This window comes from Sciurus carolinensis, chromosome 6, assembly GCF_902686445.1.
Source record: "Sciurus carolinensis chromosome 6, mSciCar1.2, whole genome shotgun sequence".
Taxonomy (NCBI): Eukaryota; Metazoa; Chordata; class Mammalia; order Rodentia; family Sciuridae; genus Sciurus; species Sciurus carolinensis.
In genome coordinates, this window is record NC_062218.1 from 147473111 (window position 1) to 147487300 (window position 14190).

Consider the following 14190-nt stretch of genomic DNA (forward strand, 5'->3'; position numbering starts at 1 on the left):
TCCCTCACACTCATGCCAGCCTCATATCCTACCACTACTCCAGAGCAACATGAGCCATCTCAGTTCGTTTTGGTCTACATGAGATTTCCATGGAGAAGGCTTCCCTGACACCTCATGATTCCTCTTCCCTGTTATGGTCCTCCTTTATGCACTAATTAGTTACAAAATTTTGTTTTCATATCCTTCGTCTCCATTTATATCATAAATTCTATGAAGACAGGGACTGCGTCTGCCTTCTGCCCGTGTAACCAGCTTAATGTCTGGCACAAAAGATTGGAAGCCCACTATATTCCTTGGCCAGAGATCCAAAGAAAGAATTACACTAGAAATAGCCAGTGGATTCCTCAGTTTCCCCAAATCTCTGTTTTTCAGTTCAGAGCACCAAAGAATAATGCATGCTGGATGAAAGTTATGTGTGACGGAACACAGCTATCACTGGATGCATGCATAGCTTGGGCCCACAGCAGCAAAATGGCTCATCTGTGGCCACACAGCTTAGTAAACAGCAGAATCAGGACTAGAATCCAGCTCTCCAGGCAGACAGCCTGATCTTCCTTCTAGGTTCACCTTAGGGTCTTATTATACAGTGGGGAGGGGGCCTCCTCTCCTGCCTATTGGAACTTCTGTGCCATTTTGAAGTAACCTCCCTGAGCTTCAACCTCTTTCTCTATAAAACAACAAATTTAAGTGCAGCTGGGCAGAGAGGAGTCAATGGGGCTGGACACCCAGGGGCAATGAACAGAAGCAGAAACTGCTTCTGTCTGGAACAAAAAGATTAAAGAAGGTCATATGCTAAAGATCAAGAATAACACCATATTGTCAGGGACAGCTGGAACCCAAAGGTCAGAACTAAGTGGCGGTGGTGAAAACCGGGTCCTCTGTTTCTAAGGTTGTAATTACAGCCAGGGGACAGGCTCAACATTGCTACCTCCCTTCTTCATTTCCAAAATATTTTAGTTTGACCAAAACCCACTTTTGTTTTAATTTGTTTTATTCTGGCATGCTGGCACATTGATATTTCATGTCACAGTCTTTGTAATTACTTTGAAGGGAAATGTCATTCATTCATATCTAATACTCACAAAAGTGAAATTTCAATCATTTTCCATTTTTAGGAGGTGGGTGTGTTTTAAAAACATTTACATTTGAGCCAAAAAACTAAGTAGGACCTCAGGTCAGAGCTCGGGAACACTAAAATGTTCTTGTTCTAAAAACTCTTGATAGTTCTGTTGATTTTTCCCCCCAATACATATGAAGTGGTACAAATTCATAAGAATGTTTTTGAAACCCTGGATCTGGAGAACAGCAAATTGGGGCCTTCACTCACTTCCATCCTCCTGATGAGTAAGCTGCTCAGCTCTCTTCAGCCATCACAGAGAGGAAAGTCCTCCAATAGTCCAAAAGGGGGAGAAAAAGAAGAAAAACTTGCATGCTAACATAAAATATATATATATGTTCCCTTAAAAAAAATGAGCATTTAAACTGCTTGTCAGACGGTTTCCTGACAAAGCCACTAGAGTGTATTCATAGACATTTGCATAAATGCTGCCGGTGAGTTCCCCATAGCTGTTGGCGCTAATGGTACATAAAGTAATTTAGTCACTTCTCCCAGCATTCTATGTCAGAATGATGAGCACCGGCACTTTGCCTTGTTGCGTATTAGATCATTAGATAATAAAGTGTTAGCGCATGCAGGCTGACAGGGTCTCTGCACTCTGGCATCCTGAGGGTACCGCATTTTGCCACTGGGGGAAGAAACAGAGAAACTGATGCCACAATTGGTCTAAAATTCACATAAACAGAACCTGAGACCCAAGATGCACAACAGTGACAATAACAACACTCTTAAGCCTTTTAGAGCTCCCCAGCAGTCTCCATGAATCTGCCCAGTGACTGGAAGATGAGGCACACACCAGTAACTGCACGTTAGGTGGCCACAATTCAGTCCTCTGGTCCCGAGCCCATGCTTTTTTAAAAAATTGGAACCGTGAGAGCAGTTACATTTTGAGGCTGCCTCTCTCCACAACCGTACATCTTTCATAAAGCTACTGCTTAAAGAAACCTCACTAAATGCCCCATAAATAACCAGCCAAAGAAAATCTCAGTATTTATGAATGAAGAAAAAAAATGGGGGCGCAAAGCAATTACCAAGAGCCACAGTGTGCCAAGATTCACCCTCTTTGGACCATGCAAGGTTCTATGAAATAAATTTGTCTTTGTTAACCCTCATATTTGAAATACAGGGACATTAATCTGTGAGTCCATGGGTTGTACATGGAAGACTGTGCATGAATGTAAACCATGATCTCTATTTCTACCTATATGCAGAGAGATGAGCCACAAAAGGAATTTTCCTCCAACTGTCTGACAAGCAGATATAAATAGAGATTTGCAGAGTTGCTCAAAATAATTCAGGCTACCTGCAAATGAGGTGGTAAAGAGCCCAGAATGGGGTGGGGGATGAAGATCCCTACAGGTCTCTAGAGGTGAATCTGCTGTGCAGACTCCATAGACTGCAGTAGCTGTGTGAGGTAGGGGTAGAGAGAGAGACGGATGGCAGTATGATTCTTAAACAGGGCATTTTAAAATAGAATTTTTCAATGGCAGGATTAAGTATTAGCATCTGGGTCCACTCCCACACATTACTGATGAAAGAGTTCAACACTCACCCTTTGCTGGGTACATATTTATGTGTCAGCCTGAAGTGTTTGAACGAGTGGGTGGTTGTGTGGGGTTGGTTGATTCACTCTGCAGAGAAGCAGATTTTTATGCTACTGTGTTGTTACTAAGGATCTGAACATGCCTATGCCTTCATTCCACTGGAGAGAAGTCAGGCTTTGGTGACTCTGGAAACCCCCAGCAGAAGGACATAGGACATGTCCAAGTCCCCAACAATGCTTAACCATTGATTTGTAGTGAAATGTCACCATTTTCTCGAATAGTAATAACAACAACAACAACATGGGCATTTGTAGACTGGCGAATTGGAGCACAGGAATCAAATATGGTCTTTAAATTGCAGAATAATGTCATATCCCAACTGAAATATTAATATGTAGTCTAGCAGAGAGAATACTTGAGCTGGGAGGAAATGCAGAGATGTTTTGATCCAGGGTCTCTGCTTAGCCTGTGACTGCATTCTTCCTAGGTGCCTTTCCCTCCCCTCTTCCTCCCTTCAGTAATTAATTTTTTTTTTTTTTTTGGTAATTAGTTATCAACAATTAAAAATCAGGAGGGCTTTATTTCTTGCCAAACTGACAGGGGCTGGGGGCAGCTGAGCATGCACGTGTCCATCTTCAGAGTCTCCACCCAGCTGACTTCCCTTATTGACATTACCTGGTCCCACCCAGGACACAGATTTGGGTGTTTTTATTTTTTTTTAACTGTCCCCACTTCCTTGTGCCAGATTATCAACTTCATTTTACCAGGAAGGAAACCAAGGATCCCAAAAAGTGACTTGTCCAAGGTCATACAGAGTGAAACTGAGAATTGAGTTGAATTTGAGGTTCCCAGTACCTATTTTGAAAACTTATCCTGCACATCACATTGCAAAATAATGTTACTGACCACTATCCCTTATTGTTTGCTTGCTTTGGACTTTGTTGTTGTTGGAGGGATAATCCGCACAGTGTCACGAGTTCTCTCACTGGCTTCCCAAAGGCAGAAATGGGAGCTAGGTGTGGCCTGCACTTGGACCACCTTTTGAAATTCTAAACTGGCAACTAGTAGATTCCAAACTGATGTCAAGTCTATCCCCAAGCTTTGCAACTAACCAGCCACAGTCAAAAACAACTTCAGTTCCTTCATAATCAAGGGCTCGCTAAAGTGTGCCCACTGAGTACTTGTCTGTTTTTCTCTTCTTCCTCTCACCTAAACACCTTTAGCAATACAATGCCTTAAGTGACTCCAAAGGTATTAAAAAGGCAACATTACTGTAAAGTGAGGATCAGAATAATTTTAAGTACAGAAATGGAACTAGGAATGTAATCATGAGCAGGTGTTTCAAATGGCCTCCTGCAAAAAGTAATATCCATCCATCTCGACACTAATGAAACCATAAAGAAGCAGCTTTTGAAAGATGATGGTTTACTTTTAAAAGACTGTAAAACTGGATGTGGTGAAGAATCCCTTCTAAGAGTGTTACATCTGGCTAATTAATAAAATGTACTGTTTTGCATTCCTCAAGCACAGGGGGGAAAAAAACAGGCAAAAATGATGACAGTTGTGTATATTAAATTGGGATGCTGGCAGGGAAGGGAGTTTTCTACCTTATGAATTATATCATGGACAGACTTGTGGCCCAGGGAAAAATCAGGCAATCAGGTGATAATTTGTGTGGTTATGTTCTCCTGCTGACCTAGCAAAGTGGAAAGTAAAGTGAAGGAAATGGGTTAAGAGTTTAATTTGAGGAGATTAAATAAAGTGTAGGATAGTGCTTGGTATCCAGGGGTCTCAGTTGCTGATTTTTAGATGGATGGATGGATGGATGGATGGATGGATGGATGGATGGATGGATAGATGCATGAATGGATGGAAGGATGGTTGGAAGGATATATTACAGACACATGCAACCCGGTAATACTTAGACGTGCACCCAATCCAATTACATTTCTTCTAGTGCATTCACTTTCCTTGAAACAAATTTTTATCTGGTTTCCTCCTGTCCTCTCATAGGCACCACTGATTTGCCGCAATTCTCAAGACAAACATCTACAGTCAGGAAGCAGGTGCTATCAAAAGGTATTGGGAGAGTTACACACGGGGCAGAGGAGGGGCGCTGGGTCTGAGTATCGCATAGAGAGGGCAACTCCGGCCTAGACTTTGGATCTGATCTCCCAGTAAAGTTCAACAGGTGGCCACAGAGAGGCACCGGCAGTTTTATGCGGCCTTTGCTTGTTTTCCTTGTGGATTGGCCTGTCCTTATTTTGTAGTCAAGTGTGAGTTCAAAATAAAGCAGCAGCCAGGCTGTCTCTCTCCTCAATCCAAGGCAGAGAGTCATGCAACTCAAACAGGGCAGGCCTCAAAGGTGTTTTCCTCTCTTTAAATACTCAGCAACCATATTTTGAAGAGCAAAAACCCCAGTGGATTAATATTGTTCAAAGGACATTTGAAACTTGAAACAGAGTAGCAAAATGTGGTGGAGTGGAAGAAAGAAACCAAATAAATTCACAGTTAAAAGTAGCAATGCCAAGCAATGAAAATGATTCGCCTACCATGTTCCAGATAAGAGGGCGTACCTTCCGAGGGGTCAAGCCTCCGAGCCCTCCGCCCATGCTTGGAGTTGTTATGGACAAACATGTTATCAGAGACTGCCAGGACGTGGCCATCCACGTTGACGGTTGTAGACACCACAACCTGGAGACAGGAGAGAAGAATGAATGAACATTTTAATATAAAAGCATGGTGGGTAATAAACTCAAGTTAAATAAATAACAGCTGGGAGCTGAAGAAAATTGCATAGCTATTTCACATAATAACTGGTGCTTATGCTGTACAAGTCTAACAAGAGGAGCTATTGATGAGTGGGTCTTTGGCATGGAACGCTTTTGATGCAGTTTTAAGTAAAATTGCACAGTTTATAGTTCCACGGCAGAAGGTGCACTGTTAACCATAATTTTAACAAGAGGATCTTTATTAGCATATTTTTTTTTTACACAAGGGTGGTTGTGTTTCACCTAAATTACCCTTCAGTTTAGACACTGAAGCAGATATCACAGTTGATCATGCAAATAAAAGTCTTTTGAATCTTTAAAATATCTCCTCCCCACTGTGTCAGGGTTAAGAGGATAGAGAAATAAAAAGGAGAGGTTTCAGGGAGGGCTGGGATGTGTCTTTCTCTCCTGGGGGTCTTTCTCTGGTTTCTTGTACTTTTTTCCTTTCTGCCTTAGTTTGGTTAATCAGACCAGAATCCCCCGCCCCTCTATCACCATCATGTCCCCTAAAAAAAAAAAAAGAAAGAAAGAAAGAAAGAAAAAGGAAAAATTTAATCCCTGCTAATTAAGAGTCTTAGCTCTATTTAAAAAAAAAAAATTGTGGGAATGGCCCAAGGTACAACGAGTCACCCAGACCATCTCATGACCTAACTTTTAGCCTGGTTTGCCAGAGTCAGGCAAAGGTGCACCCAGGCGAAGGTGCACCTCAGAGAACTTTGAGTAAAACAATGAGAAGAAATGACCTACACTTCTCCTTATATTAAATGGGGAAGAGGATTAAAACTGAAACCCACAGAGATATGTTTATTCATGTGACCTCTTACAACCAAATATAATAATTGTCTGTAATTGCAGATTCGGTTCCCACCTCATGCTTTGACATGAGAAACAGCAATCAGCCAGCTCCCGTTTAATCCACCTATTATGTTGACTAATTAACTTTGCCCGACAGTTTATTTCTTCCTCCATTATCAGCCCCTGTCAGCCACAAGCACCCTGCAGCATAGGGGAGACCTCGGTCCTTTGATTGATCACCGATAGATTGACATGCAGATTAATTTAATTAGAATCACCTCACTTGAGAAATGAAAGACAAAGGCAAGAGGGCTAATAGATCTGCTCTCGTAATGAGGCGAGCCTCCGCAGCGGAGGCTGAGGATTTCTGATTTATTTTGCTCAATTCCCCAGTTGCTTGGGAAGACTCGCGCTTTAATTGTTCTTGGTTTTGAGAGGCATTAGCCTCTGAAGAGGTGAACCGCTTTACAAGTGTTGGCACATATTGAGACCTCAGTTTTCCCAGTTGGCCAAAGGGAGCATTAACTTTTGGAGTCCCATAAAACAATGGTCACATCACCTAATGAGCCCAAGGAAACAGGTGTGGCCTTGGCCCAGGGTCTTTGAGTCGTCAGCCCTGCCTGTACAGCTTCTCCTGCTTGGATTGCCATGTCCTCCAACTTTGCCATACTTAAAAATTCTACTGTCCCTCTCTTTCACCAGATGCATCCTGTTAAAAGGAGGCTTCCCTTCCTTAGGTCTCCAAGATGGTAACCAACTCAAACTTTGAACACATGGCTGGAGACAGTACCAGGAAGTTGATTATATTTTCCGAATCTATTTTATTAAAATGCATAATAGGGGCTGAGGCTGTAGCTCCGTGGCAGAGTGCTTGCCTAGCACATGTGAGGCACTGAGTTTGATCCCTAGCACCACATAAAAATAAACAAATAAAATAAAGGCATACTGTCCATCTACAACTACAAAAAAAAAAAAAAAAATTAAATGCACGGTAAACAATGGAGAATCCATCCTGGGAAGAGGGATTCTCCTTAGGCATTGTGAAACCCCAAATTCCATCTGGAACAGGTCATCCCTGGGAGAGGATATAAGGTTGATGCTACAGTTTGCAAAGTGGTCTTTCTCATAGTTGGCCAATCGAGTCTATAGGTCCTGAAGCTGATGTGCATCCCTCATGATTTATAGGGTAACTTGCAAGGAGGAGGGGTAAGAAGAGAAGAAAACAGTCTGTTCTTTTATTTGCAAAAACTATTACGTGTGGCGGCCAAGCGAATATTATTTAGGGCAAAGGAAACACGTTTTAGCTCAGGAGAAGACTTTATAGGATAACGGCAATTATATAACAGAGCTGGGTCTTTCAAAGAAATTTTGATTTACTACAAGACCACAACTGAGTGGTCACTGGAGTCGTTAGCCAAAGAAACTATAAAAGGAATCCCAAATGGTATCTGTTTCCAGTGTCAGGAAATAGAAAGTGGTTATTTTAGATGTCTGTCTTAAGAGAAAAAGAAAGCAAAGACAATTCACCATGCACCTGTAAAACACAGGGCCACAAACACAAGCTTAAAATATGCAGTGTCTTTAAAGGCACTGTCATCTAATTCCTAACACTGAATAAAAATGTCAAAAATGGTTAAGGGGGAAAAAAATATATATATATATATGTATATAGGTTTTTCCCCCTTGGTGAGAGCAGGACCACTGGGCCATGTGTGTGACAGAACCACTTCATTGAAAGGCCATCAACATTGGAGAGAAGATAATACAGAGAATCCTCATGCCATTCATTTCTTAAAATAAATGACTAATATGTCCCCCAAAAGCTTGTAGTACAACATTCCAACTCCAAAATACTTTCTCCCATTCCAATTTGGAAATGATAGATTTAAATAAAACATGCTAAAAGTAATTTACAGAGCAATTTGTAAGTTAATAAAAAATCTGTGAGAGGCAAAGGGGTTTGTAAGAATCCTTTAAGAACAGATCCAAGTTAGGGGGAAAAAGGAGCTTTACAGTTCAACACCAGACTAATGATGCAAACTTCTCGAATTTTGTCACCAAAGCACAGTTTGAATTTGGGACAAATAAACCTGGAAAATTATTTTACCTTTAAATTCAGCCAGGCCGTCCCTCTTTTGGTGTTTTTTATTTGTTCTAATTAGTTGTACATGACAGCAGAAGGCATTTATACCTTTTGATAGATCATACATGAATAGAGCATATCTCATTTTTCTGATTATATGTGTTGCAGGATCACATCGGTCACGCAGTCATGCTTGTACATGAGGCTTGTCCCCTCTTTCATTCCTCTATCCAGAGAAAGAGAAGATAGGAGGAACAGGTATGCTTCCTATTTCAACACCTGTTATAAGTAGACCATTACTGTCTAGAACCACGCTGTCCAATCCAGTATCCAAACATGCAACTGTTCAAACTAAGTAGAATCTGAAACTCCATTCTCGAGTCTCACATTTCAAGTGCTCCGCCACAGTCACAGTCACAGGGGGCTGCTGGCCACAGTTACAGTGGACGAGGCAAACCTGGAACGTGTCCATGGCTGCAGAAGGTGCTGCCACACCCACACTGTGGCACGGTGCTGAAGTAGTTTGTGCCAATTTATTCGTGGGAATAAACTATACCTTGAATTACCTCTCCTGGAAAACATCAGGCAGGTAGACAGGTGCAGAGTTGTAATTTTTTTTTTTTTAGGATTGTATTTTTGCTGTTTAATTTAGTCACCCAAACCTGCTGATTAATACCAGCATGCACTATCTGGGTCCTGCAGGCCAGGGCATTTGGCGTCCAGAGATGACAAGGACAAATCTGTAGTGACCTGAGGACTGTAGAGACTTTAAGGGTTTCTCTTTCCTGGCTCACCTCAGTGCTTCCAAACCTATTCTGTTACATTCTGTCCTGGATCTGCATACCCCGAAAGATTCTTCTTCTTATCATCTATCCTATCTATAGAGAATTTGAAAGAATTAAACCAAAAAAAAAAAAAATGATTCTCCCTAGTATTCTTAGCCAATAACTTTGGCCAGTTGAACTTAAACCTTTCTCAGTCCCAGTGTCCCTGACTCTCGAGTGGGAAGAATAATGGTCCCTAACTTGTAAGGTCACCTGGAGGCCAGGTTCATCAAAGGGGCTAGCGTGGTTCCTGGTTCCTACAGAGTGGTCCTGGAATAGTTGCCACTTTGTGGGTGACGGCAAACAAAACGTTCAAAAGGACGTGTTGGGCTGAGAAACCTGAAGCGGTACTTCTTGATTTCCATGAAGAGAAACCTGCGTGAACTGTTATTTTAAATAAAAGGATACAGAGTGTCTCTCTTAGGTCCACTGCTCAATGGAGTGGCCCAATGTTAAAGACCTTTGTCCTCACAATAAAATATCATACAAGTGAGGCCTTTGGTGGGTTGCAGATCTCACTGGTTTATGTCGTTTTGCTTTCTAGAATATGTCTGTGCCTTAGGCTGTTACATTCCAGGCTTGAAACTAAATGAAACCTTACTGCATCGGAAATAGTCTGTACCTGAGACATCTCACCATCCGGGCCTCGCTTTCCTCACATCAGCCTGGGCTTCTGGGGAGCCCCGTTCCTGGTTGGTTCTTTCTCAACACCGTATCCCAGGCGGTCCCTCTTCCCTTCAGCGAGGCAGGGGACCTTGCAAGTCCAAACTAATGATCTAAGATTCATGAAGCATAACCTCTGTCGCATGAGCAGATTTTCAAAAGGACAAAGCAGCTAAATTCAACCATGAGTGAAAGAAGATCACATGAACAAAAGCAGCGGCTCATGTGGGAGAAGGACTTATTACAAGACTTGAAAGCTGTGTCTTTGCGCACATCTCTAATAAATATGGAATTGTAGGAAAGATGAGACCATAAAAATATTTTCAGTGTTAAAGTCTAGAATATTTTGGCAGTAAGTATCTCCCTCAAAAAACTAACCACTTCAACAAGTTCGTTTTGAAGAACTATTAAAAAAATCACAAATCTTGGCTGCAATGCTACACATGGTAACTCAGTAAAAGGCAATCAGTGGTAAAGTTGATCTGTTCCTTTTTTTAAATTGATAAACACAAATTAAATTTATTAGACCAGGCCAAATGGTCAAACTAAGTAGAATCTGAAACTCCATTCTCAAGTCTCACATTTCAAATGCTCCGCCACAGTCACAGTCACAGGGGGCTGCTGGCCACAGTTACAGTGGACGCGGCAAACCTGGAACATGTCCATGGCTGCAGAAGGTGCTTTTCTGGTGTGCTTGTGTCAATTTGCAGTTCTGTTACCTTTCTTACCTCTAATTTCAGTTTGTTTTATTTCTGCATTAATCCAGGAATTCTAATAAGAAGGCTTGAAAATGGTAACTTGAAGTACATGGATTAAAAAGGCCTTAAGAGTCATCCCATGGAATAGTACTCAGCCATGAAAAGGAACACACTATTGACCTACCCGTATTGATCTTCAGAGAATTATGCAAAGTGGAAAAAAAATCCAAGAGGCTCCATATTGTATGCTATGGGCTAAACTGTCCCCACTCATCCCCTGTTCATATGTTGAATCTATAATCCCCATTGCCTCAGAATGGGACTGTATTTTGAGATAGGGCTTTGATTACATCAAAATGAGGCCACTGGGATGGTACCTAATCCAATCTGACTGGCGTCCTCATAAGAAGAGAACATTGGGACACAGAGAGAAGGTGAGTATGGGTAGGGTACCAGGAAAAGAGAAGGTATCACTGTGGTGATGGAAATACTTGCTATATTGACTTTGGTGGTAAATTTTAAAACCCACACAATTTTATGGAACTAAAAAATACACCCACACAAATGAGCACAAATGCAGTTAGGGAAATTTGAATAAAATGGGTAGATTGTATCAGGGTTCACATTCTGGTTGTGATGTTGTGCTATGATTTTGCAAAAATCAGATTACTATTGAAGGAGACTGGTTAAGATAGACATAGGATCTCTCCCTTACTTCTTACAATTGCATGCAAATCCACAATTACATCAATAAAAAATTCAACTAAATATAAGGCATCAGCAACCAAGATGTCCTTCAAAGGGTGAATGGATAAACAAACTGGCAATCCACACAATGGAATATCATTTAGTGATAAAAAGAAATGAGCTGTCAAGTCACAAAAAGGCATGGAGGAATCTTAAATGCATATTACTAACTGGAAAAAAAAAGTCAATCTGAAGGGACTGTGCGCTATGTGATTCCAACTAAATGACATTCTGCATTTAGCAGAACTGTGGAGACAGAAAAAAGACCAGGGGTTGCCAGTATGACCAGGTGAAGAATACAAGGTATTTAGGGAAGTGGAACTACTATTTTGCATAACATTTAATGATGGTTATATAATATAACCATCCTTGTTTAAACCTGTGGACCCCACCACGGAGTGAACTCTAATATAAACTTGGTTCACAAAAATGTATCCCCATTGGCACATTAATGGTAACCAATGTATCATACCGAGGCAAGATGTTAATTATAGGGGAAACTGAGGAGGAGTCATCACGGATCTACATTTGAATTCTCATGTATTTCCCACTTATTTTTATGTAAACTTAAAATTGCTTTACAAAACACAATCTCTCTATATATATATTTTTGCAAACATGCTTATTTGCTGGGTGTGGTGGCATGTATCTATAATCCCAGCTACTTGGGAGGTTGAGGTAGGAGGATCACAAATTAGAGGCCAGCCTTGGCTGCTAAACAAGACCTATCTCAAAAGGGGGAAAAGAAAAAGATTCCTCTTCTACCCTCAACCCCACACAATCTACATTCTACACTTCCTTACAGACTCATCAAACGATAGAGTCACAAGAGACTCAAGCAATCAACTAATCTAGTGGCTTCCAAATAAGAGTTTTCAAATGGAGCAAAGGGAGACAACTCTGCAGAAAGGGGAATCCCAAGTGCATCCAAAATAAGGTTGCACGCTAAAACACCCAGTAACTTTCCTTTGTCCCAGACCATATCAACTCCTTATGGAAACTCTGGCTATGGCATTCATGTGAGAAGCTCTGCACTGGCAGCAGTACATGGCTCTGAATGATTTTAAAGTAGAGAGTGTGATTCTTACTCCATAAAGGCAATTAGATTGAAAAAATATGTCATCACATGAAGTTTCTAGAAAAAAAAAATGATAAAAGGAGTCCTCGGTAGTTATAACATTATGGATTTGTGCAACACCTCTTTTTACAGCTTGGAAAACTAAGACCTGAGAGGTTTTAAAAAATTCTCAACGCCATAGGACAAATTAGGAGCAGAGACGTGCCGGAAGGGATAGCTCTGCTTCCCGGTCCAGTTCTCACCCACCGCAGCCCCAGCCACTCAGCACAGGCTACCGCCTGGATTCTCCTGGTATCTCTCAGTACAAACCAGTGGTGTCCAAGCGGCTGTCTACAGTTTAAGTATTATTTACATAAAAATGATCTGCAGCAGTTACGTCTTCATTAACTTTGTCCTTTAAAATATCCTTGAATGATGTGGAATGAGATATTCTCTGAAATGTGCCTGATTGCTAGTTTCTGTCTGGTTGAAAGATCCCAAATAAGTCATTAAAAATTATGGAGGACGCGTGAACCTACAGGATGCAGCAGAGTGGAACTGAATTCAAGCCACATTTAAAGACTCAAGGCAAAACTCTCTCTTTACTCAAAGGGAAGACAAGAAGAGATTCTTGGGCTAAAAATTTTAGTCGTTTGGAAGCTAGAACGTCACTTCCACCTCCAGAATATGACACACACTACACATGAAAACCCCATTATTTTCTAAGCTTCTCTCCTCCCACAGTGGACCAGGATCATCTGATGACTTTCAATGGTGTCACTGGTGTTGAACTGGTGCCCTCTCTTTGCGTGTCCTCCTTGGCCATTTTGAGCGGAAGTGAGCCAAACACAGAATTGTCACGTGTTGCCGGGCACAGTGGATTACACCTGTAATCCCAATGGCTAAGGAGACTGAGACGGGAGGATTGTGAGTTCAAAGCCGGCCTCAGCAACTTAGTGAGGATCTAAGCAACTTAGCAAGACCCTGTCTCTAAATAAAATATAAAAAATGGCTGGGGATGTGGCTCAGTGGTAAAGCACCCCTGAGTTCAATACCTGGTATGAAAAAAAAATTTTTTTTCTCACATGTTCCCTCCAATGAGGGGGCGACAGCACATGGACATGAAAAGTGAGAGCAAACAACAGGTCAAATCCCAGTGTCACACAGTCCCCAACCCCATCACTTACCAGTGTGTAACCTTAGGAAAGTCACTAAGTGATAGGAATAAACTGTGTGCCTACTGTTTCAGGCAGTATTCTATGTACTAGGGAAGCAGCAAAGAACAAGGTGGATGAAGCCTTTATCTACCAGGATTTTAGTCATCACTGGGGACACAGAGGCAGGGGTTAAATAATCAACCAGTGAGCGATAAAAGCAAATTTTAGATTTAAGTTCTAAGAAAAAGAAAATAAAGGGTGGGCTGTGCCTAGATAGGAGCTATCTTTGATTGGGTGACTAAGGAAGGTCTCCCTCAGGAAGTATCACTTTGTCTAAGAGCTGAATGGTAAGTATCTAGCTAGTCATTCAGTGATATGGCAGAAGTTTCCCAGGGAGATGAATAGTAAGTTGAAAGATCAGGGGCAGATATGGGGGCAGGAAGGACAGTAGAATGAACCAGACATTATTATCCTACGTACATATAAGACGGCAGGACTGGTGGGATTTGACATCATGTACAACCAGAAGAATGAGAAGCTAGACCCATTTATGTGTGATGTATCAAAGTGCATTCTACTGTCATATATAAATAATTAGAACAATTTTTTTTAAAAAAAGATCCTGGGTGGAAGATGAGTTTGGTGTATTTAAGGAAAACTAATGAAGAAAGAGAAGGAAGTCCAATGTGCTTGATTGAGCAAAGTGGAAAAAGTGGCAGAAAAACAAGGACAAT

At 41.4% G+C, this 14190-nt stretch overlaps 1 protein-coding gene across 4 annotated transcripts in view; it reads right to left on the reverse strand.

Annotated features, from left to right (window-relative positions):
- Nucleotides 1–14190, reverse strand: part of Ebf1 (EBF transcription factor 1) — a 374922-nt gene that overhangs the window by 116821 nt on the left and 243911 nt on the right. For 2 of the 4 annotated variants that reach the window (XM_047556315.1, XM_047556314.1), the window contains exon 8: nucleotides 5238–5355. In XM_047556315.1, the coding sequence (XP_047412271.1) occupies nucleotides 5238–5355 (118 nt within the window). Of the gene's footprint in view, nucleotides 1–5213; nucleotides 5356–14190 lie in introns of all 4 variants that reach the window. The other 2 variants (XM_047556313.1, XM_047556311.1) reach the window with 1 other exon arrangement.